At 39.3% G+C, this 26210-nt stretch overlaps 1 protein-coding gene across 1 annotated transcript; it reads left to right on the top strand.

Annotated features, from left to right (window-relative positions):
* The first annotated feature begins 12292 nt into the window (after window positions 1-12292).
* Window positions 12293-25159, top strand: PDK4 (pyruvate dehydrogenase kinase 4). The gene is made up of 11 exons (XM_003809704.5): window positions 12293-12503; window positions 13503-13644; window positions 14895-14966; window positions 15719-15903; window positions 16065-16151; window positions 16597-16674; window positions 18947-19023; window positions 20837-20935; window positions 21134-21244; window positions 21539-21652; window positions 22882-25159. The coding sequence occupies exons 1-11, from the start codon at window positions 12374-12376 to the stop codon at window positions 23020-23022; spliced, it is 1236 nt and encodes a 411-aa protein (XP_003809752.1). The 5' UTR covers window positions 12293-12373; the 3' UTR covers window positions 23023-25159.
* The last annotated feature ends 1051 nt before the right edge of the window (window positions 25160-26210 follow it).

The following is a 26210-nucleotide window of genomic DNA, read 5'->3' as shown; positions in this document are numbered from 1 at the left end:
ATACACAGTGCATTTTGAGAAGCCTATTTGAAAGAAGAAGTGAGAGAACCCTAGTGTGCAACGGGTGGAATAAAGAACAAAAAAAGAGGACCCTTAACCCTTCCTATTTGTACTTCCTTTTGAGATTCTGCACTGACTGTTGAAACACGGTCAGGCAGGCCTGCTTTCCTCAATCAAGAACATAGCCATGTTGCCCAAACTCAGCATTTGTCAGGCCCTCGAGTTATTTTCAAAATGGGAAACTAAAGGGGGAAAGAAGTATGTGTCTGTGTGATTATTGTTAAAGTTGCAGACAGTCTCGTTTTCTCTCTGGCAAAGTCTAACTGAGCTCAAGAGGACATCAGGTAAAATCAATTTTGTTCAAGAAACAAACGGTTGAGTTTCCAGCATCTGTTTAGTTTGTTTTAGCACTCAACTGTTTCACACAGTTGCCTGGTTTTGGCCAAGAGGACAAATAGGTATTCTTCTAAAGTTTCAGAAAGGCAATTAAAAAAAAAAAAAACTTACACTTCTCAATCCCCAGAAGAGTGTGACAAGGATTTCTGTTTAAACTGAGATTTAGAGAACCCATTTTTCCTACCAGCTGTATGACTCTGGTGACTTAACTCTTCTGCTTGTTTTTCCTCTGCAATTGAAAATGTTGGATTAAATGAATGATTTTCATGTTTTCCATTGACAGTCTCACTAAAGGACAGTTCTTCCAAATGTAAGGGGGAGGGTGGAGGTAGGGTGCTGCTGCAGGGCAGAACACCCCACCAGCAGCTGCTTGGGCCCCCAGCCCAGTAACAACAGGGGTTGCATCTCCCAAACATAATTCACTGATCCACTGATCTCTGGGGTCCTGCGTTGGGACGAATCCCAAGGCCGCATCAGATCACACAGGAGAAGATGTTATGATCCATTATTACTGGTGGCAGCCAAGCTGGAGAGGGAAGGACTAACCACTTGCATAACATGTAATTGCTTAAACTAGTATTTTCAAACAAATGCAGAAATTTTAGTATGACATCTGGGTATCTGTCCTTTTACTGCCAAACATGTAATGCACAATGCATTGCTCATACCAATAAGCCAGTGCACATAAATTGCAAGTAGTAAGGAATATTAGTATAACTGACTGAATTTTCCCATTTTTACCTAGACAGTGAATGCAATGGTGATACAGCTTTGACTGCCCCTGCACTGGGTTAAGCAACAAAATCACAAAAGAAAGTGACGTCTAAAATTTGTCTTTCAGATGACCTGGTGCTTGATTGTGCTCCTTTTATTATCTGAAACCCCAAAAAAATTAGTCTAAGGCAGCCAACCAGTGCTACACAAACCAAGGCTGGAACTTAGCAAAACCTGGAGTTTTCCAAGTAAAATAATTCTATTTGAACTCAGTGTGTGTAGTAGAGGATACAGGAAAAAGAAAGGTCCTATTCAGTGATAATCTCAGGAAATTCATGCAATGATCAGCAATCAGAGGAAAGGAACAGGCCACAAAACTGTAAGCAAAGTTTCATGTTCAGTATTAGTCCACAGAAGACAATGAGCAGGAATAGTAAGAGAGAAATCTGATTGCAGGCTCTTCAGGTTTTGAGTCTCCAAGCCTCGTGGTATGCCCGAGCTTGTGAGGAATCGAAGGCAGGAAATTCTCGTGCCATGGTTTTCAGCTCCATCAGGTCATTTAAGGTCTTCTCTACCATCAGAGTGAACAGACAACCTACAGAATAGGAGAAAATTTTTGCAATCTACCCATCTGACAAAGGGCTAATATGCAGAATCTACAAAGAACTAAAACAAATTTACAAGAAAAAAATCAAACAACCCCATCAAAAAGTGGGCAAAGGATATGAACAGATACTTCTCAAAAGAAGACATTTATGCAGCCAACAGACACATGAAAAAATACTCATCATCACTGGCCATCAGAGAAATGCAAATCAAAACCACAATGAGATACCATCTCACACCAGTTAGAATGGCAATCATTAAGAAGTAAGGAAATGACAGGTGCTGGAGAGGATGTGGAGAAATAGGAACACTTTTACACTTTTGGTGGGAGTGTAAACTAGTTTAACCATTGTGGAAAACAGTGTGGCGATGTGTCTGGAATTGGTGGGTTCTTTGTCTCACTGACTTCAAGAACGAAGCCGCAGACCCTTGCGGTGAGTGTTACAGTTCATAAAGGTGATGTGTCTGGAGTTTGTTCCTTCTGATGTTCGGACATGTTTGGAGTTTCTTCCTTCTGGTGGGTTCGTGGTCTCGCTGGCTTCAGGAGTGAAGCTGCAGACCTTCGCGGTGAGTGTTACAGCTCTTAAGGCGGCGCTTCTGGAGTTGTTCGTTCCTCCTGTCTGGAGTTGTTCGTTCCTCCTGTCTGGAGTTGTTCATTCCTCTCGCTGGGTTCGTGGTCTCGCTGGCCTCAGGAGTGAACCTGCAGACCTTCGTGGTGAGTGTTACAGCTCATTAAGGCAGTGCGGACCCAAAGAGTGAGCAGCAGCAAGATTTATTGCAAAGAGCAAAAGAACAAAGCTTCCACGAACAGGTTGCCACTGCCAGCTCAGGCAGCCTGCTTTTATTCCCTTATCTGGCTCCACCCACATCCTGCTGATTGATCCATTTTACAGAGAGCTGATTGGTCCGTTTTGACAGGGTGCTGATTGGTGCATTTACAATCTCTGAGCTAGACACAGAAGTTCTCCAAGTCCCCGCTAGATTAGCTAGACACAGAACACTGATTGGTGCATTTACAAACCTTGAGCTAGACACAGGGTGCTGACTGGTGTATTTACCATCCGTTATCTAGACATAAGGGTTCTCCAAATCCCCACCAGATTAGCCAGATACAGAGTGCTGATTGGTGCATTCACAAACCTTGAGCTATACACAGAGTGCTGATTGGTGTATCTACAATCCCTTAGCTAGACATAAAGGTTCTCCAAGTCCCCACTAGACTCAGGAGCCCAGCTGGCTTCACCTAGTGGATCCCGCACAGGCGCTGCAGTCAGAGCTGCCTGCCAGTCCCACGCCATGTGCCCACACTCCTCAGTCCTTGGGCAGTCGATGGGACCGGGTGCTGTGGAGCAGGGGGTGGCGCTTGTCAGGGGACCCGGCACACCTTCTGCAGCTGCTGGCCTAGGTGCTAAGCCCCTCACTGCCCGGGGCTGGCAGCACGAGCCGGCCGCTCCGAGTGTGGGGCCCACCGTGCCCACGCCCACTTGGAACTCATGCTGGCCCATGAGAGCTGCGTGCAGCCCCGGTTCCCGCCCGTGCCTCTCCCTCCACACCTCCCTGCAAGCAGAGGGAGCTGGCTCCGACCTTGGCCAGCCCAGAGAGGGGCTCCCATAGTGCAGCAGCAGGCTGAAGGGCTTCTCAAGCACAGCCAGAGTGGGCGCCCAGGCCGAGGAAGCACTGAGAGCGAGTGAGGGCTGCCAGCATACTGTCACTTCTCAGCAATTCCTCAAGGATCTAGAACTAGAAATACCACTTGACCCAGCCATCCCATTACTGGGTATATACCCAAAGGATTATGAATCATGCTACTATAAAGACACATGCACACATGTTTATTGAGGCACTATTCACAGTAGCAAAGACTTGGAACCAACCCAAATGTCCATCAATGATAGACTGGATTAAGAAAATGTAGCACATATACACCATGGAATACTATGTAGCCATAAAAAAGAATGAGTTCATTTCCTTTGTAGGGACATGGATGAAGCCAGAAACCATCATTCTGAGCAAACTATTGCAAGGACAGAAAACCAAACACCGCATATTCTTGCTCATAGTTGGGAATCGAACAATGAGAACGCTTGGACACAGGGTGGAGAACATCACACACCAGGGCTTGTCGTGGGTTGGGGGGAGGGGGAAGGGATAGCATTAGGAGAAATACCTAATGTAAATGACGAGTTAATGGGTGCGGCACACCAACATGGCACATGTATACATATGTAACAAACCTGCACATTGTGCACATGTACCCTAGAACTTAAAGTATCATTAAAAAAAATAAAAAAAGAAATAGAAGGCAGGAGGGCTGCTGACCCATTTCCTGGTCCCAATTTTGCCTTCCAAGTCAGTGAAAAGCCTATTTTGGACAGATATTTGGCAACTTCCTCTGTCTATTCTCTTGCTACATCTATTTTCATTTCAACTTTTGGAATAACATTTATTTTCTTTACAGTTAAGAAGTAACACATATTTCATGGCTTATCATTTGAAAACTCATTTCAAATGCAAATATAAATACTGGTAATTCCATTGCCCAAAAGTAACCACTATGGATAATCTGATATATTTTCCTTATGCACAGATTTGTGTATATGTTTGTGCATATAATATTTAAAATATTAACCACGTGTGTTTTCCACCAATATTTCTTATAATCTCAAGATCCTCTCCCCAATTTGGGCAACTGGACCATGACTCACAGAAGGAGCCAAAAATGCTTATACAAGTTTTGAGAAATCTGCTTTACTGAGGAATTGAGATATAGGTTTTCCTTTTTCTCAGATCCACAAAACCTGTATATGGTTTCTGTGATGCACCCACTAACCCCCTTTTGGGGCTCATCTGGGCTACTGTCAAGTCTCCTCCAGTTTTTATTCTCTTCTGCACCTCTATAACCAGAGAGTCTCTTCTAGTTCAAGAGGCAATAGTGAGAAACTTGATGTGATTTATTGTAGTTTCACTATGCTACAAATCCCCTCAAGGACTACACTTTTGAGACTCATTCCCTATGCCAAGACCTTAGAAAATAGCAGGAATAGAAATGGCCTCATGAAGGATTTAGGCAGACAGGCCTGTGACAGCCTTGTAGAGTTTCCTGTAGCCCAATGTGTTATAGTCCCAACAGAGGGGGCACTAAGGTAGATGGGGTATGAGACTATGGTTCAGTATATTTCAGGTACAGAAAAATGGAATGCTGTCCTTGGATCCAAGAACAACCAGAGGCCACAAAGAGAGCCAGGCACAAATGGGTCTTTTGGATGGGAATGAGACCTGATGGAGTGGCAATCTGCATGAACCAATAATCTAGGACTAGATTTGATAGGAATCATCTCGATGGAAGCTAGCATGGCTACTTGTCTATGTTCCCTGATAACTTGGGCCTATATACACTCCTGGGAAAATAGATGCCACTCCAGGGGAAAAGAACAGTAAAATCCCACATTAACCAAAAGGCCTTTAATAGACATTATACTGACTTACAGGAAATCAAAAGAAAAGAAAATATCAACACATGTACGCTTGACACTTATGGATTGAAATTTGTAACCACTCTCTATATGTAGAATTTTTTTTTTTTTTAGACAGAGTCTCGCTCTGTCACTCAGGCTGGAGTGCAGCGGTGCGATCTTGGCTCACTGCAACCTCTGCCCCCTGGGTTTAAGCAATTCTCTGCCTCAGCCTCCCGAGTAGCTGGGATTATAGGCGGGTGCCACCACGCCCAGCTAATTTGTGTATTTTTAGTAGAGACGGAGTTTCACCATCTTGGCCATGCTGGTCTTGAACTCCTGACCTCGTGATACACCTTTCTCGGCCTCCCAAAGTGCTGGGATTACAGGCATGAGCCACCGCGTCAGGCCATATATTTAGAATGGTTTTAACTAAGGCTTAGTGGGTTTAACTAGAGTAGTTTTAATTAGATTTGCCAAGTGAATGTAACAGAGAGAGAGAGAATTAAGGGTTTTCCCAAGAGCCTAATTATAATGTTGGTTCATGGAGTCCCTGCTGGATAAGAGGGGAAGAAAAGACATAAGAAGAACGAAGGAAAGTAAAATGGTAACCTCAATGAGATCAGGAAAGGCTAAGGGGTATAGGAAGCAGTATTGGGTGTGGAAAGATTTCAGGCTATGATGTCTGTGATAGAAAAGGGAGCATGGAAAGCAGCATTGAGCAGGGACAGAGATGCCAATCTGACAAAGTCTCAGCTCGGGTCTCCAGACAAAGAATTCCCATCAGAGGGATCCTACATTGAGGAAAAATGGCCAGGCCCTTCTAGATCCTCCTCCGTCACTGTAGGGGCTGCCTGAGAAGGGCGTGGCATCACCTCAAATGCTGTCTGGATCCCAAAGTTTCTGTAGCTGAAGGCTGTTAGCTAATTTCATTCCTTGCAACTAACGGCAAGCACTTCCTTAAAAGAAATCTCAGGGCAGACCTCAAAGCTGCTGCAAAAATCTATGTCATTCATTATATCAGCTGCATAGTGTAGTGCATGGGTGTATCATTTATTTACACTATGGATTATTGGCTAAACAAGTTATTTTTCAATTTTTGTTTTTACAGGTAATGCTACAATGAACAATCTTGTACATCTATCTTTATTCTCTCTGTCAGTAAAAGTGTAGGATAAGTTGCCAGAAGTGAAATGGCTGAGACATGGGGTAGCTATCTTTAAAATTTCTATAGATTCTGCCAATTGCCTTCCAACAAAAATTTGCCAATTTCACCCCCACAAATAATATAGGAGAGTGTTCATTTCCCCAGGCCTTGCCAAGGAGATATTAGCAATCTTTTCTTTATTTGCCAGTCTAATGTTAGAACAATGGTGGCTTATTATCTTTTTACTTTTTATTTTCCCATTCACTCATTAGTTTGAGCATGCTTTTATAGGCATAGTACACATTTGTTTTCCTTCTTCAGTTATTTTTTCATTTCCTTTATTCACCTTTCCTTACTATTTTATAAAAGCAAACGTCAAACACAATTGAGAAATTCCTTGCAGGGGGAAAAAGAATGCTTAACCTATATTTGAAACTGATGCAAAATTCTTCTCTTTCCACAAAAAGTCAAGATGTGCTAGCTTCAGGATTTGCTTCCTTTTCTTTCCAGATAACACTGGAGCCGCAAGTGCAAAAAGAAGAATGAACCCATTTGCTATGATGTAGGGAAAAGATTTTGGCCTTGATAAGTAAAAGGAGGCCAAGAATGAAACAAAGAGCTGCCCCAGAAGGAATATTGTGCACAGAAAAAAGGTAAGATATAGCTGTAGGCTGATAGGAGAGGGGAGCCTTGTATAAAGAAACTGGGGACAGAATCTCACCCATCTATCTTCACTTCTCAGCAAAGGCTTAATAGCCTTTGAGTTCTCATCTTCCCTTCACGGTAATTAGTCATGACTGTCCTACAGTTTCTCATTAACTCAAGGTGTTCCCAGACAAACCCGTCACTTGCACTGCTGGTCCTTCCTTAGTCAACCTATCCTTTTCTCCTGATGCTTTTGACTTCCCTGCTTCTATCAATAAAATCACCTCCTCCCAGCAGCACAGGTTTAGAATATTAGAGAACTTTAAAAAATTATTCATTAACAGATTTGACAAAGCCTAGAGATACTACCAACAGATGGCTCTTTTCGTTCCCTCTCCTCACTGCTCCAATGCCTTTCTTCTTTGTCTGCCTATGAATGTCTGCTCCACCTTTATAAGTCAGATGACCTATGACTTCCTCCAAGGAAGCCTCCCCTGGCTGCTGCTTGTCCCCCCAGTACACATACCGTATATGCCACATTCTATTTTTTAGATTATTTTCATGTCTGTCTCCCGTCTTTGAAGACAAACTATGCCTTCTTCATCTTTATGTCCTCAGCATCAATCACAGTGCCTAGTACATAGTAGGTGTTCAATAAAGTTTAGTAGAATTATTTAACTGTTAACAAATTTAAACAGAAAACACATTGCTGCCTGATTTAAAGGCTTCAACAGTTCCCTGCTGCTTACTCTAGAAATCTCATAGACCTCATACTAGCATTTCAGGCTTTCATGAGATAACTGAATCTTCATTTCCCTCTGCCCTTAGGGTACTCTAGACAGCAGCCAGATGAAACTAGTCATTATTTCTCCAATGTATCTCTAGCTCCTACATTTGTGCTTTTACTCAGTCTTAGACATTTTTCCCCACTGTCTACCAATTATTTGCCAAAATCTTGCTCATCTTTCTACAGCCATCCCAAATGCCAATTCTAGTAGCATTTCCTGATCCCCAACATAGCTCTTCCTCCAAACACCCCAGATCACCCTTAACATATCCACTGTCTGGCACCATCACTACTACCACCAATACCACCACAACCAGCATTGCCCATGGCGTGAACCTTTCTTATGGGCTGCTTTTTAAATGCATTTAATTATAGCATTTTACCCTGAGGATTAAATGAAAATCTAATAAATTAAAAAATAATTAGTTACTGTTTTCCATCATCCGCTAATAATCTGAGGTGCATGAGAGCAGACGCTTTTGCACCCATCAGGGCACCTAGTCCAGCTCCTGGCACCTAGTATCCTCTAGGTTAACAGTAGCTATAAGAAACATCACAGACCAAATTGTGAGTTAGATCCTGCTTTTCCCAGTAGCTTCACCAATATGCTTTCACCAGTATTCCCTCTCATCCCCAACAGAAGCTCATTCCATTTCTTTTAATTGTCGTTTACTCAAGAAGACCTTCCTTGACTACCAAATCTAAGGTAGTTCCAGCCTATTACACTCTTCACAATCATTTTGTTCTTAGCCCTTGTCCTATCTTAATGTATAGGCTTATTGTCCATATGCTTTTGTAATGCCAATTTCCCCCACAAGTCTATCATCTCCATGAGGGAATAGATCATGACCGAATGGTTCCCTACTGAAACAGCCATCTCTTAAATCATCATTTGTCTATTACGTATTCTGTAGATATGTTCTCCAAGTCTGCTGTTCATATTTTAACTTTAATATTCTATGGTCAAGTCTGTTAATCTTTCCATCATGTCTTCAGAGTTCCTGTTACGGGCATTTTAAATTGCTTCCTTGGAATATGATCCTGAGGTGGAAAAATTGTATAGACTTCCCTTTAAGGGATCTGATAGATTTTATCAAATTGGCCATCCCCCACCCTCTGGAAAAAGTGTGACTTGCATTCTCAAAGTTCTACCAGTGGCCTTTTGTTATTAGATTTTTTCCAGGCAAGCTGGACAGAACTTATTTAATGCTAGGTAAGGTGCCACTGGAAATTTTAGGAACCAGGTATCTCAAGCAGGGATTTTCAGCATTGTATGCAAGGGAACAGCTTTGATTACTTCTTCTATTCCTTAGCATTAATCATTTAATAGTCTTCTCATGGTTTACTTTTACTCAAATGAATGCATGGATTTGTCATATCCATTGCCCCCAAATAATATTTTTGCTTCACCTCTGTCCCAACTGGATCACCTCCAAGATTTGTGTTCAACCTGAGAAGAGAAGTGCCACTCTTTTCCCAGGTCACTCTCTAATCATGGTAATACATAGCATCTTAGCCAACTGGGTAAACAACTTGACCTGACCTTTCTAGGCCAGCTATCATGAATGCTGCCAATTATAATAACAGTTACCATCATACAGAAATGACACAGAAGAATGCAATGCACTGTGAGAGTAACTTCATAAATATTATTAGAAGGGATGACATAGAGACAAAATTTTGGCAACCTCAGTTCACATTTAGCCCTAGGTCATCTCTGTGAACATCGTATGATTTCACCTGATCTTTAATCAGCCCACAGCACATAGAGTAGTAGTGCGGGGTAAGCTAGGCTGGGCAATCAATGTACTTAGGGACATGGGACTTTCCTAAATTAGACCTGCCTGTAATGCATAATTTCCATTGCCTTTCCTCTGAAAATCAGAGTATAATTCTTTGTAATATATATTTTTGCCTATTCCAGGTTCCATATACAGTGAGAAAAGCAAATGCATGCTTTACTTTTACTTATGTTCTTAAGACCCAATCTAAGAAAAAGAAGGGATTTTTACCTTAAATTTACTTGCTTCATCAAAGAGAGTCTTATTCAGTTTTTTGGCTACTTGAACACATTTCGTTGCTGCATCAAGCTATGCAAATATTTAATAAAGGATTCCAAGTACAAAAATATAAATAATAGTGGCATCAAAACCTGTCTACAAGTGGAGATGCAATTTGGAACTTGCCCATATTCCCACAACTGTTTCAGCTTAAGATAAGTGCTTGAGCTGTTGTGTTTTTGGTTTTTTTGTTTTTCTGTCTCACTCAAGTGCAACTGCTAGAGTCTATACTTGGATCATCCTTGAATATTCTCTAAGAACCCAGGCCCCATCCTCTTCATTGGAAGATCATAAATATTGCATGTCTTCACATAGCTGTTTCTCAAAGGTCTGAAAAAAATATTTGGTCATAACAGGAAGTCTCAAATTCTCGACCATCTATAGGTAATGTATAGACAATGGGAGAAATAGTAGGAGAGCTAATATGGTGCCTCCAAACAGGCCACATAACTGACAAAGGGTTTGCCAGGACTGTTTCAGATCCCTCATAATGGTGTTGATTTTAGAGAAGCAAAATTGATACCTATTAGACATCCAAATGGAGAAACCAAATAGGCAATTGAATAGGAGAATCTGGCTCTTGGAAGAAAGTTTGTGCTAGAGATAGAATTGGAAATCTGTCCTGTGATTTAATGCAGTCTCCTAGACGAAGAGGGCAAAGGATGACAGCAGAGCCTAGGATCACTCATGACTTTCAGAGTTGCCCGTTCTGCTTATAAATGCAGGGCAGGCTGGGCGCAATGGCTCACTCCTGTAATCCCAGCACTATGGGAGACCGAGGTGGGTGGATCACTTGAGGTCAGGAGTTTGTTTGAGACCAGCCTGGCCAACATGGAGAAACCCCATCTTCACCAAAAATAGAAAAAATTAGCTGAGTGTGGTGGCGTGTGCCTGTGATCCCAGCTACTCAGGAGACTGAGGCAGCAGAATCGCTTGAACCTGGGAGGCCGAGGTTGCAGTGAGCCGAGATGGCACCACTGCACTCCAGCCTGGGAGACAGTGTGACTCTGTCTCAATAAATAAAGTAATTAATTAATTAATTAAAATAAACGCAGGGGGAGGAGGCCAAAAAGGTTTTTTATAACAAACTATCATTTTTAACACCTCATAAATTCCCATTCTATTACATTTGTAACCAACTCTCTTACTCCCAACTTTCCCAAACACGGTGGCTTCATTCCCTAGTCCTTTTAGAGTGTCGGGAGAGGAAAAGGAGGTTAGTATGGCAGGGTAATGTGTCTCAACCACTGTCATTAATTTAATAAATATTGAGTAGTGAAAAAGTAGGAATCACAAAGCTGCATCAGACAGGGTCCCTACCCTGATCTCTTTCAGGAAAGGGGGGAGTCAGAGAGGGATAATATAAAAACATAAATAGCTATAGAATAGTACCATGAAAGACCAAGGCCTTATTTGGAAGAAGTGAGGAGAAGTAATCAAGGAAGACCTTTTGCAGCAGACAGCTTGTGCCAGACATTTGAGGGTAGAATGGAATGTCTTAGGTAAAGATTTGGAGTAAGGACATTTCGTACAGGGCAGAGTGAACAAATTCTCTGATCACCGCAAAAGGTAAGGCAAACTGACAAATTGATCCCTTTTTAATTTTGTTTTTAATTAACAGAACTAAACCCAACGGAAAGAATGTGTTGCCGGAGAAGAACGAATTGATGGCCTTTTATTACCACAGGAAAAAGTAAATGTATCTGGGCAGCCCCTCAAGTCTCAGCAAAAGGAACGTACAGTTCCTGCCATGTGCCGGTCTTTTCGGAAGAAAAGGGGGCGGTGGGGGTGGGGGCGCAGGTCTTTAGGTTGTTTATTCCTTTCTCTCTGTCCAGTGGCAGAGAAGCCCATACTTTTGAACGCAGCTTGTTGGCTACTGTAAAAGCCCTGCTCTGAGCAAGGACCAATGAGCGCTCGGAGCCCAAACTCTTGGAAACAGTTTGTGGCCAGGAGTACTTGACATTGAGACAGCCTCCGAGTTGTAAACAAGGGCGAGCCTGGGCGGGACCCCAGCCCACGCGACTCGGAGCCCTGTCCCAAGAGGCTAATCTTAAGCCCACGTTGCCCCAGATACCTGTTTCTGCTTCCTCTTCCCTGTTCTTCCCACCCTTTTTCCGTCACAGCCGCGGGCACCGGTGCCAGGGCACTCCGTGGTCACCGTGCCAGGCCATTCCATGATGACCGCGGCCGGAGGGGCGGAGCCCATAGTTCTTTCTCTGATCTGATTGGCGCGGCCTGGAGTTCAGGACGCGTTTCCAAGTTCCAGTGACTCCTCCTGTTTGGGACTCGGGGGGAGAGTGCGGGGAGACAAATAAAACCTCGGGCGGCGGCGACTGGTGGGAAGACTTGAACTTGAGTCTCGAACCACTGCATCCCCGACTCTCTGCCCAGACTCTTCACTCCGCGGCACCCTCAAACCCCAGCCCAGGCCGGGGCGCACGAGCCAGCCAGCGCACCTGCAGCCCTCGCCCGGACGCGCCGCGCCCCCTCGGAACCAGGCTGTGCTCCGAGCAGCCTTCGCCCCTCAAGCCAGCCACAGTCCCTGCCAGGCCGGGTGGGCGTCAAGATGAAGGCGGCCCGCTTCGTGCTGCGCAGCGCTGGCTCGCTCAACGGCGCCGGCCTGGTGCCCCGAGAGGTGGAGCATTTCTCGCGCTACAGCCCGTCCCCGCTGTCCATGAAGCAGCTACTGGACTTTGGTGAGAGGGGACACAGGGCCCAAGCTGGGTCCTAGGGTTGGGGAACTGCCTTAACTTTCAGCCTTGGTAGAGGGAGGGCTAGGCTCAAGCTAAAACAACTGGGGTTCACTTTGCTGCTGAGCCCTGGAGCCTCGACGCCAGCACACCTTTCCTTTTCCTAGATTTGGTTACTTTCTGACAGGGGTGCCTCCAAGTCAAGGCCACCTGCAAGCCTGCCGACGCTGGATGGTTTGACTTCATCTGCACACTCTTCTTTCTGACCCGCTCTTCCAGTCAAAATACTTTTTGCTTTCGGTCACCGTTTAACAATGGACTGGAAACTTTATCCCCTCCTTCACAGCATAGTACTGCTTGGAGAAGTTTCTGAATAGTATTAAATAGCCTCAAATTAACAGATTTTATTCCTTAGCCACCCGGCATCCTTCCACAGGGTACATCTCTCTGCATTCCTAACAGATTTCTTTGTCTCTTTATCATTATAGTTTTCCATATATTTGCATTGTTGCTGAAAATATTTACACATTTGTTGCAGTAATCTTATAAGGAAGATTTCAAGGGTTTAAATGTGATATCACTACTCTGGAAATATCACAGCTCCCACTCCAGCCTCTTATCCCCCAACTCCAATTCCATGTCCCCACTCATTAAAGGATGTTGTGTTGTTGACATTGTGGTGTGACCGAATCCTGCAGTCTTTTATAAATTCTAAGAACTGTGGGATATTCTTACTTCTTGGAAGTGAATCCTCTTCAAAAAGAGAAGACAATAATTCTCCTATATCTGTCACTTTTTAAAAGAAAGAAGGAAAGACGAAAGGAAGAAGGGAATTAGTCAATTAAGGAGACAATCGCCCCTGAATTATCGATTAACAGTAACCCAACTGAGAGTGAAATATAATTTTATAATATATGTGTGTTCAATATTTGATAGTTAATGCTATTTAGATATATCATTTAGACACACTTTTTCTCAAAACTAAATTGATTTCATTTATTATAGGTTCAGAAAATGCATGTGAAAGAACTTCTTTTGCATTTTTGCGACAAGAATTGCCTGTGAGACTCGCCAACATTCTGAAGGAAATTGATATCCTCCCGACCCAATTAGTAAATACCTCTTCAGTGCAATTGGTTAAAAGCTGGTAAGTGGTGAACCATATTGAAGTCTCTAGTTTTGAAACAGTTACCCGGGTATGAATTCTTATACTATGTTAACATCATAATTGGAAAACAGGTGATCTGAACGGTAACTACTTTTGAAAGATGTAAGAATTTTAAAATTAATTTAGGGTAAGTTATCATTAGAGAAGTTATAAAACTATAAACAGACATTTTTACCCTGAAAAAGTAGATTACTTTATAATAAAATTTTGAGTTCTAGGAAAAATTTGAAAAAAATTGGCATGCAATTTTAATTTTCAATTATAGAAGAGCACTTTCAATAATAAGAGTTTGATATTGCAAAAGAAATCCTATGCCTAGAAACCAATTCTCATGACTGCTATTTAGGGAAGGCCTAATCTTTGTAACTTACAAAGTGATTGACAGAGTGGGCTCTCGGTTCAAATCCTGCCTCTGTCACTTCTAGTTGTGGAATCCTTGGCAAGTGTCTTAAACTCTTTATGCCATTGAGTTATTATTCCCATCTGTTATTAAGGAGAGTAAAGTATATGCCTCAGAGGGATGTTTGAGTGTAATGAAATGAGATAATCCATAAAAAAGAAAAAAAAACCACTTAGGACAGCACCTGGCACACAGCCAGCAGTCAGTAAGTGTCAGTTGTTGTCATCTCATTTTATAAATGAAGATACTGATGCTTAGAGAAGGTAGGTTACCCAAAACAGCAAATTTTTGGATCACAGAAGCAGGATATGCACAGGTAGCAGACATGCATGAGACCCTTATCTTAATCCACTGACTGCACAGCCTTTTGTTCATTGATTCAAGAAATACATGTATTATATACCTATAAGACAATTACAATCTAAAACATATATTCAATCTGTAGTATTTACTATTGCAGTCAAGACTTACACTCTTCTATGAATGAATGTAGTAGAAAAAAAATAAAAAGCTTTAAAAAAAAGTTGTTTCTAAGTATTATTGCTAGAAGAAATGAAAATATTTGCCAAACAAAACAGTCAGGAAACTGAATACTGACCTGAAATAGTTAAAGAAACATTTTGCGTTAAATTTTAAGTTTGAAAGTCAAGGATTAAAAGTTATAGCATTTTAAATTTATATTATTTTCCAAATGTTCTGGAGGAAAGTTTTAAGTTTGAACATAATGCTTACTTTCTCTTTTCAAATTATTTGAAAAAGCTATTCTATTTTCAGCCATTTGTATCTGACTATTAATTTTAAAACTTAAAGCAGACCTGTTTCTTTACAGGTATATACAGAGCCTGATGGATTTGGTGGAATTCCATGAGAAAAGCCCAGATGACCAGAAAGCATTATCAGAGTAAGCTCTATGCATTAGAATAAGTGTTTAAAACTTTGGTTCTTTCCAGACAGATTCCTAAGATATTTTTAGACCTAAATTAAAGGAATTCAGCTCTGAATAATAAATCACTACCCTCTTACACATGACAAGTTTTGGCTTGTTGGTTTTTCAGAAGCGAAGAAATATGGCATTGAAAATGATGCTGAGTGTGAAGAAATGTAGAGGACTCATTTTTGATCCCCCAGGGAGACCTATTTTTACTATAAATTTACTCCAATAATGAGATGTGCAGGAGGATTTACCATTACATAATTTTAATACATTTCAGCGTCATTGGAGACTAAACATTTTCTTTCAGAGTAACTGATAGTTTCTAGCTACCTAAATAAAGATCTTTTCTAAATCTGACAAGAAATTTTGAAAGTTTTTTCACAATGGCATTCTAGTGTCATCTCTAGAATGATGATATTAGATATTAATCATTATTTTATAAAGAGAAGACAATGAATACATCTGATGAATGCATTGGTTATAAGGCTAATAGTTTTACATATAAGCTAGAAACAAAATGAGTCTGTTTGTGAAATTATCTCCTCTACTCTAGTGGAAGAATCTGTAGTGAGATTACTAATAAAGGACTAACGTTTTATCATTTGATTTGTTCAGATGGGTAATGCAAAAAAAACTTTAGCCTTCTGTGAAGTAACCTTAGGAGTATAAGTGAATGAAATGTATTTGAACTTTTACTAACCATAAATATTATGGCTTAGCTTTGTAGATACACTTATCAAAGTTCGAAATAGACACCATAATGTAGTCCCTACAATGGCACAAGGAATCATAGAGTATAAAGATGCCTGTACAGTTGACCCAGTCACCAATCAAAATCTTCAATATTTCTTGGATCGATTTTACATGAACCGTATTTCTACTCGGATGCTGATGAACCAGCACAGTAAGTTAGCTCATCATGATCATGGTATATAGACATGGGTGTAGAATATAAGCCATACTGTAACTAGATGTTTCACTAATCAGCGGGTCACACTCTCAGTGATAGTACTAATCATTATCCTGAATTTTACAACAATTTTTTTTGTTTTTATTTTTCAACAGTTCTTATATTTAGTGACTCACAGACAGGAAACCCAAGCCACATTGGAAGCATTGATCCTAACTGTGATGTGGTAGCAGTGGTCCAAGGTATGTTCTGTATTTCTGCACTTCCCTTATTGAAAATGTACAATATATGATTGACATATCTATAATTGAGGTGACTCTGTGAATGAATTTATATTCACAGAGTGTTCCATTTATTTTATAAATGTTATCTTCAAGGTCCTTTGCTTTTGAGAGTCAGTAGTATAAACATTCCTTTAAAATATTATTTAAAAATCCAAATATAAGTGACTAACATGCCATATTTTATATGTTGTATTTAGTCTCTGAAGTGCACATATTGCTAAAACTGCAATGCAAACACTGTCTTAATTTGTCTTCAATAAAATATTAAAATATATTTTTATATACATAAACCTGTACCTTAGTGAATATTTTAGATTAGGGTAATACAGACACTGAAGATTATTTGAGAACTGTACTTGGCATAAACTCATTTCATTGTTATAAAAAACAACTTCTATTCCAGATGCCTTTGAGTGTTCAAGGATGCTCTGTGATCAGTATTATTTAACATCTCCAGAATTAAAGCTTACACAAGTGAATGGTAAGTTATAAGTAAAATATATTTTAACCTATGGAAAATTCTGTATTCTCCTAATATTATTGCTTTTTGTAAATATAAAGCAACTTCTGTGTTCATTTTTTCTCCTGCCTAAAGTTTGTACACATTTTTTTTGAAGACAAGGTTCTCTTTAACTATCTCAACTGGAAGGCTCCAATTCTGCCTATTCAGTTGCTAATAAGGATTCATAAAGAAGAATGTTTTGAACAAATAATATGGGATTAAAGTAGCAACTACATTCCAATATCTTAGATCAAAGAAAGATTACTTCCTATAGAATATGAGGGATAAAGAGACCAGAAGTAGGGAGGATACAGCAGTGGAAATATCCTCTTAAAGAGGTTACCCATAAGACCTGGAGACAAAAATACTTTACATTTCACTATAAGAAAAAAGCCAGTGACAGATGCATGATTCCACTTATATGAGATGTATAAAATGGTCACACTCACAGAAGCAGAGTAGAATGGTAGTTGTCAGGGGCTGTGAGGAAGGGGAAAATGGGGAGTTGCTATCCAACAGATACGAAGTTTCAGTTATGCAACATGAATAAATCCTAGAGTTCTGCTGTTCAACATAGTGCTTATAGTTAAGGATATTGTATTGTACACTTAACATTTTGTTAAAAGGGTAGATCTCATGTTAAATGTCTCCACCCCAATATAAAAAAATTGCACTATTGTTTTATACTACTGTTTTGGAAGCAGAACATACTTCAAAAAGCTTCAGCTCAGCTGGGTTCAGTGGCATACACCTGTAATCCCAGCATTTTGAGAGGCTGAGGTGGGAGGTTTGCCTGAGCCCAGGAGTTCAAGACCAGCCTGGGCAATAAAGGGAGACACTGTCTCTACAAAAAATAAAAATTAGCCAGGCATGGTGGCACACACGTGTAGTCCCAGCTGCTCAGGAGGCTGAGGTGAGATGATCACTTGAGGCAGGAAGTCAAGGCTGCAGTGAGCCATGATTGTCCCACTGCACTCCAGCCCAAGTGACAGAGTGAGACCCTGTCTCAGACAAACAAACAAACAAAATTTCAATTCTGACAAGGTCTTCCCATACTGTCTGAATGACTGAAGTGACCACATGATGAATGAAAGGCACTATTTTCACCCCTTCCCATTCTGTTCTGGTAAATAGTTGCATCTTAAAACAAAACAGTGTACTTAAATTGGAATTACCTTCTCTTTTCTATTTAAAGTAAACATCTTTCTCAAGTAATATTTATACAGGAACAGTTTTTGTTTATGGTGACAGTTAAAATCAAGTTGCTCAAAGAGTAGCCTAACAGATTAGGGACAAGCAAATGTAAATAAACACTAAACTAAAAGTAGAAGAGCAAATAAAGAATGGAACGTATCTCTGAGCATAAACAGAGTTGTTGCATAATACTTGTAGATAAACTGCTCCAACTGTTGGACAAAATAAAGAGGGGATTGTGCCAGACCTTGTGTTTTCTGATTCAAACTTTGCCAAGGCCTGGAATGCTGAAGAATAATACTTTTATTTTTCTTTTCTTTTTTTTTCTAATTTTACTTTACTTTTATTTTTCTTTCCAAAAAGCATTAAGAGGTTTTTGTTTGTCTGTTTCCTTTATCCTCTTGGTAAAATTTAAGCATATTTAACATATAAGATTTAATGTTTGGGTGATACAAAAAACAAGAAAAATCAGGTGTGTTATTTTACTAAGCATTAAAAATATGAAAATTATAGTTAGCATTAATTTCAATATTATGCTATAAGCACAGTTTTCTCCCTTCTGTCTTAAAATACATATAATTTTGACTCTGAAATTGTCCAGTACAAAAATGTTGAAAATAGAAATAATCCACAAAATCTAATTTATAGCACTGTTCTTCCACACTTACCCAACTTCACACATTTGTGGAGAAATACAAAAATTAATCATATGGAGCAAGGTGGTTCATGCCTGTCATCCCAGCAGTTTGGGAGGCTAAGGCTGGAGGATCGCTTGAGGCCAGGAGTTTAAGACTAGCCTGGACAACATAGTGAGACCCTATCTCTACAAAAAAAACAATTAACAAAAGAGCATTATGTAGCAACTACAACAACATTTTGAATATAAGCCAGTAATATTTACTGTTTAAGTGGGAAGTTTCTAGGGCAGGATTTGGGGATGGGGAAGGTAGAGAATATGCCAACCCTCTTGAAGTCTAAAATGTTAATCACATGAATGTGGTGGTTTATTTTAGTGAAGTATTTGTTTACAAATTCTTAATGAATTTTATTTTTCTAGGAAAATTTCCAGACCAACCAATTCACATCGTGTATGTTCCTTCTCACCTCCATCATATGCTCTTTGAACTATTTAAGGTATGATACTTCACAATAATTGAAACTTTACCTTTTAAAAAGGTTTAACAGTTATATTTTTATCTCCTTTATTATTCGCCACAAAACAGAAGCCTCAATATCTTTTCCCAAGAATGCTTCTAGTCCTCCTAAGAGAAAGAAACTATACAGTCAATGTTTGACAAAGTACATGTAGCTCATTGTAGCATCAACACATATTTGAGAATGCATCACACAATTCATGATGTATCAATGCTTTACAGCCAAGAGGAAGTTCTTATTATCTTTTCAGGTGCCCATTAAAGAACTAGTCATTTATTCATTCATTAAGAGAGGTCATGGGGTGAATGTTTCAGTGAATGAGGCCTCGTTACCTCCACCCCCACAGGCTGGTCCTACTCCGAACTCAGCAGTTCAGGTCCAGAATTCCTGTAGGTGGTATGGCTCCATTCAGAGTCCAGAATGTGCTAAGAGCACAGTCAGTAGTTCCTTCAATCATCTACTTTAAAGTGCATATGAATCACCTGGGGACTTAGTTAAAGTGAAAATTTTGATTCAGGAAGTCTAGAGTGGGGCCTGAGATTCTCAATTTTGAATAAGCTAAGGGGTGATGCTGCTGGTCCACAATGCACACTTTGCCTAGCAGGCCTGTAGAGTTGTGCTTCTCAAACTGTAATATGCATTAGAATCGCCTGCAGGGCGTGTTAAAACACAGATTCTTGGGCTCTGCCCCAGAGATTTTGATTCTTCAGGTCTGAGAATGTGCATTTCTAACAAGCTCTCAAAGGATACAGATGTTACTGGTCTGAGACAGCCAGGTGTTAAGAATCAAATCCTTTCATGTGTCCTAAGATTAAGTTAAATTAAGATCAAATTGAACTTAAACCAAAAAATAGAAAAACACCTTAAGCTTTTTGATGCTTCCCAAGAGTCCCCTGAATTGGAGAGAAGGAAGCCTAAAAAAGACAAATCTGGCTCTAATTCTGACATAACTCTTTCCAGAACTTCCTGTTTCCTAACTTATTCTAATGTTACTGCTGTGAGGTACTGACTGTACTACAAACATCTGATCTACTTTATTTCACTCCAGCTAATGACTAGAACTTAGTATTATTTAAAAACCAGAAAGCAGAAAGTAGACAGGTGGTGAGAAAGGAAAATGGGTTAAGAAAACCAAGACTGTATCTGTATGAGATTCAGCCAATAGACGGAAAACATCTTTTAGTTTGTTCTGTGTTAAAGGACAAAGGATACTTTTTCATTGATTTGATTTATTTTTAAGTTGAATGATACAACTCATAGAGTTATTCTGCCATCATTGGTAAAAGTTAGATGATAATCAAATGCAAATTGAAATTCAATTTAGAATTATTGACTGACCTTTTAAATAGTAACAACCTTTTCACAGCAAGTTTTATAAAAGCCAATAAATTGGTTCAATGATTTCACTGTTCATTTGTTATATAGTAGTCTTTGGTGCTTGGATGTAAAACGTAATAGAAAGATAGAAAAGGGAGAGCTAGGAAATGGACTATAAAAACCAATTTCTACATTTAAATTAAGCTTACAAATAAGAACTTGACAGCTAGCAGAATTGGTTTCCATTAGACATTACTCCCAGGAGCTATATTACATAGTAAATGAATATTTTTCATTATACATCCTACATGACCCATTCATAAATGGCTATTTACAAAGCTGTTTTACTACTAACTTAAAAAAATAGGAACTTTGAATTACCCTCTGTGCTACTTTTATTTTAAACATAAAAAAAAAACATTTATTGTCCCTCATTCCTCTGCCATTGAATTCCTTATGGTTTGCTTTGTTTTAGAATGCAATGCGGGCAACAGTTGAACACCAGGAAAATCAGCCTTCCCTTACACCAATAGAGGTTATTGTTGTCTTGGGAAAAGAAGACCTTACCATTAAGGTAACCATTCTCTGTTTTCCTTTTGGGTGTCTCTTGAGAGAATTAAATGGGGTCAATAGTAATAAAGCTCTCTGCTTTTTGCAATAGATAACAGTCATATATGCCAGGTGATTTTTAAATGAAGGAAAGCCATTTTTATTTAGACAAATGCACATTGTTTTTAATGTGTGGCTTTGATGACTTGTTTGTTTGTTTTAGATTTCAGACAGAGGAGGTGGTGTTCCCCTGAGAATTATTGACCGCCTCTTTAGTTATACATACTCCACTGCACCAACGCCTGTGATGGATAATTCCCGGAATGCTCCTTTGGTAAGAACAATTATATGGCTAAATTAATCTCAGCCACCTAGTTCTAAATGTAGAGCAAGGATTGCAAGGGATTATTTAGACAAGTTCATCAATTAAGTAAAATTAGACATGAAGGATATAAGAATGAATGATAAAGCAAGCTAAAAATGGTGAAACAAGGGATGTCTGATTGGAAGTAGAAGATATTTATTTAGGTTCTAGGACATTAGTATCAGTGAGGACAGTAATTTCCTGCTTGTTTGTATTTCAGTGATCACATACACTTCTTTACCTGATAATATCTCTCTTCTCTAGGCTGGTTTTGGTTACGGCTTGCCAATTTCTCGTCTGTATGCCAAGTACTTTCAAGGAGATCTGAATCTCTACTCTTTATCAGGATATGGAACAGATGCTATCATCTACTTAAAGGTATCCCTTGAATTCAATAGCAAAATCCTGTTTCTAAAACCATTGCTCCTTTTACAGCCCTGAGTGCTATGGTCCAGAGTGAATTCCCCAAACTGAGTTAATGCAAATAATGACTACAGGTCATTCATTCTATTCTCTTTCTGGGTGTGTGTACATTATTTAATATGATAACTTACCAAAGAGGAAGCTGGGCCATACTACCTGCCTCAAGTGAAGTAAAATTGTTTCCTAAGAAGGTTAATACATTACCAAAGTTTCAGAATGAGGACATGTTCATGTGAATTTTTTAAGGCAACTCCTTTTGGCATCTATGAGAGTAGCTGTGCTTTTATTTTACTTAGATTTGTGGGAAATATATGCTAATAATGTTCCAGCCTGAAAAAATAACAGGTATCAAGTTACTCAAGACCTTAAGCTGACCTTGTTAGAAATCCTGGGAAAGGAAAGCTGACTGTTCCAAAGCTGTCAGTGGGGTGCCAGACATTCACTGTTTGAACTTAAAAACTTGGTGCATGTTGGCCGGGCACAGTGGCTCACGCTTGTAATCCCAGCACTTTGGGAGGCCGAGGCAGGTGGATCACAAGTTCAGTGGTTCTAGACCAGCCTGGCCAACACAGTGAAACCCCGTCTCTACTAAAAATACAAAAATTAGCTGGGTGTGGTGGCGGGTGCCTGTAACCCCAGCTACTCGGGAGGCTGAGGCAAGAGAATCACTTGAACCCGGGAGGCAGAGGTTGCAGTGAGCCGAGATCGTGCCCCTGCACTCCAGCTTAGGCAACAGAGCTAGACTCTGTCTCAAAAAAAAAAAAAAAAAAACCTTGGTGCATATTTTCCTGTTTCTGGTAAAGCCTCAATTTCTTTGTTAAGATCACTGTCTTGATTCTGTTCATTTGCCGACTATTTCAACTGAAAATATAGATATTAGCAACTAAAACATTAAACTTTCAGGCTCCCATTTTTTGCACTGGAATTACTTGCCAAATGGCCTTTTCACCATCTGAAATAGTTAATGTATTCACTTCTTAAATGAGCAAAAGTCTTCAAACTATTGAGAAAGAGCAATAGACTGAGTGCAGGCACCAGTGTGCTCTTATTACTGTATCAATTAAATGAATGTATTTGAATGTTTGGATACTTACTTCTGAATGTATTTTGAGTAATAACTTCAAGTGCAAATTATGCCATGCATAATTTCTTTGGTCTCATGTTTTTCCCCCCTTTTCTTTTAGGCTTTGTCTTCTGAGTCTATAGAAAAACTTCCAGTTTTTAACAAGTCAGCCTTCAAACATTATCAGATGAGCTCTGAGGCGGATGACTGGTGTATCCCAAGCAGGGAACCAAAGAACCTGGCAAAAGAAGTGGCCATGTGAAGAGGGACACTCAGGACACTTTACGGGATCAAAGTGGGTCTGCACCAGTGCTGCTTCCTGAATGTTTGTGTGTGAACCCTTGTTTCCTCCAAAACAAACGACAGCAACGAAAACTCCTTAATCAGAACACTGATCCAATGAGGAATGGAGCTTGTTTCTGTGACCCAGGAGAACTTAGTGCAAGACTACAGGAGTTAACAGATGGCCAGCTCCTTATTTTTTAATGTAGAATAACTCCTGAGTTTATATCAAATCCTGAAGAAATAAGCCTCAGTTTTCCATCTGTTTTTGATAAGAATAAGAAAGGGAGTGAGTGTGAAGATGGTGGTTAGCAGTTTCACTAGACTGATATTTTAGGCCTCTTATTCACATCAAAAGATATTGGTGTCAGAATACCAGCATTTTCTTGCCATGCAAAGGATTAAAACTTAGTTTACACTATGTGGTTAGAAATATATGTCAATGTACATTTTGAACATATTTATGTGCTCTGGAAGGAAATGCTGGTGACTAAAATAAGGTTTACTCTGAAAGAGGAGGAATTTTATTCAAAGCATTCAAACATTTTATTCAAGTGTTTCAAAATTCAAAGCATTGTATTCAAAGTTGCAGTGAAGGCATCAACTTATGTAAAAACTCAGAAGGAAGGCTCCTCTGATAAAAACACAGCTCCTTTATTATGCTGCTTTTCTGGTTCACTTTACACACTAAGTAAACACTTATTGTCAGGTGCCTAGTCTTGAGTGAATTGTTAGATGTGCACTGAACTCAGGATGTTGGGGATTGGAGAGAGAGAATTGCCAAAGTAACAGCAAAAATATCTCTTACTTTGCTTTGTTTATAAATAAATTAGTAGATTGGAAAAACTAGTGTTAGGGAAAGAAATCACATGTTCAGAGCCTAATTCAGTAGGAAGGGCTTTTCTCTACCCTGAAATGATGGTAATCCAAAGGCATCCATTTTCTAGACTTAAAAGATATATTTTTGATATATTTAATTATATTCTCTACACTCCAGCATTAATATGTCTGTTTAAAAATTACTGATTCTCAAATGGCTCAAGATCACTAGAATTTAAGTACCTTTTAGAGTAATTTTTTTAAGCAAATAGCCTGGACGTAAGAGATTCTCATGCCAGCATGCTTTCATTTGTCAATTGTGACTGAGAGCTAATGAATGACACCTGAAATGCATATGGTATTTTGGGAGAGTTAAGGTACAATTTGAAGGTTGGCAGACGAGTCGCGCTGATTACGCTTAGAGAAGAAGAAATGGAAAAATGAAAGAAGGCAGGAAGGAAAGAAAGAATATAGGAAGAGAGGGAAGCAGAAGGCAGGCATTTTTCTATTTTCCCCACAAATTATTTCAAAAAAAATCTATATTTTCTGGGATATGTCATTGGCAAGAGGAAGAACTGGTGTTTTGAAAGCAGTATGGATTCTTTAAATGCCTCTCCCTCTTACAAGATAGTAGGCTTTGAGATAATACACTTACCCGTGTCAATTAACATTTAAACTGGCATATAGAAAAAAAGGAGGATTTTTCTGCATTGTAAAATAATCAGTGTGGTTTATATGTTGAATTTGACATTTGTGTGTAATTTCATGGTGGCCTAGTGTTGTGGTGCTTCTGGTAATGGTAATAGAAGCTCAACTATTTTTTTGTGGATTTCAGTTTTTATCATCAGAAGTCCTAGACAGTGACATTTCTTAATAGTGGGAGTCCAGCTCATGCATTTCTGATTATACAAAACAGTTTGCAGTAGGTTATTTGTCATTTCAGTTTTTTACTGAAATTTGAGCTAAACATTTTTACATGTAAATACTTGTATTTACCAAAGACTTAAATCAGTCGATTAATTAATTAACTCAAATACTGTGAACTATCTTTAAAACACTAGAAAAAAGAAACGTTAGTATCTCAATTACACCAACTGTGCAAATGAACTTTGATAAAATAGAAATAATCTACATTGGCATTTGTGAAATCTGGGGAAGAGCTTTAGGATTCTAGTAGATGGATACTGAATACTCAGGCCCACTTAAATTATTAATGTATACATTGTGTTTTTGTCTTTATGCTATGTACAGAGAAATGTGATAATTTTTTATAATAAATATTTTTTATGATGATAAAAGACATTGTCTTTTAAAGTTCTTTTCTCAATTTACCTCAAGGTACTAAGAATTTGAGTTACAATAACACAGTACAATGGTGTGTTTGCCTACAAATTTGTATTCAATAATCATTTTTGCAATGCATATGTTTCTGCATATTTCTGGAAATTTAAAGTTTCATTTTATGTCTGTGTTTGCATACAAACAGTGGAGTACCAAAATAATTATCTAGATAGCTTAGGTTCCCAATGACTTCTGGATTAAATGTCAGAGTAATAATAAGGTGGAAATAGGATACAAATTACTAAGTTAAATTGTGGTATGTATTATCTTTGCTCTCTTTAGTGCTTTTCTTTACTATTTTAATCCTACTTTATCATAGACAGCATCCTTTGCCCACCTTCCTAATGCCGTTACTGGCAAGGTTCTACAAATCGGGGGCTGGGGTGGGAAGGAGGGAAGGGAAGGAGGAAAATAGATAAGAATTAAATAATAGTGGAATGACTTTGCCATAACTAAATTATAAATCTTGTCAAAATAATCATATTTGAATCAAAAATGCCATCAGCCTAAGGCATTAGACCCTAAAAAATCTATAGTAAGGTTGACATTTTACTGAAAAACCTTTAGTGAGTTTGACAATGAGACTCTCCATTTCCTTGACTGCCTTCATTTCTTCCACTTCTGTTGAGGAAGCACTGCACCATGTGTAGCTAAGAGGAGCGCACACCTGCACACAGGCACAAGATCTAGCTGTACAGTTTCCTTGGACTAAGCTGTCAGGGAAGTAGGGAGTTAGTGCACTCCACAGTCTGAGAACCTTCGCTCGTGTTCTCTTAATAACTGTAAAACTTTGAATCCTACAACTCTCCATGTCTGCACATGTATCTTTTTGATTCAAGTCAATGTGTATACTCCAAAGAAAACTAATTTTCAACTTCAGTCAAGTGGGCCGAATTTCCACCAAAACTATCTTTAGACCATTTCTCTCAAATTCCACATTTGGCTAGGAGTAGTGTTTTATCTCAACTACCAATACATGTGCAAAGAAAGAGAAAGAGATCATGTGAG

This window comes from Pan paniscus, chromosome 6 (genome assembly GCF_029289425.2).
Source record: "Pan paniscus chromosome 6, NHGRI_mPanPan1-v2.0_pri, whole genome shotgun sequence".
Classification (NCBI taxonomy): Eukaryota; Metazoa; Chordata; class Mammalia; order Primates; family Hominidae; genus Pan; species Pan paniscus.
Note: the sequence above shows the minus strand (reverse complement) of the source record. Positions and strands in the feature narration are given on the sequence as shown.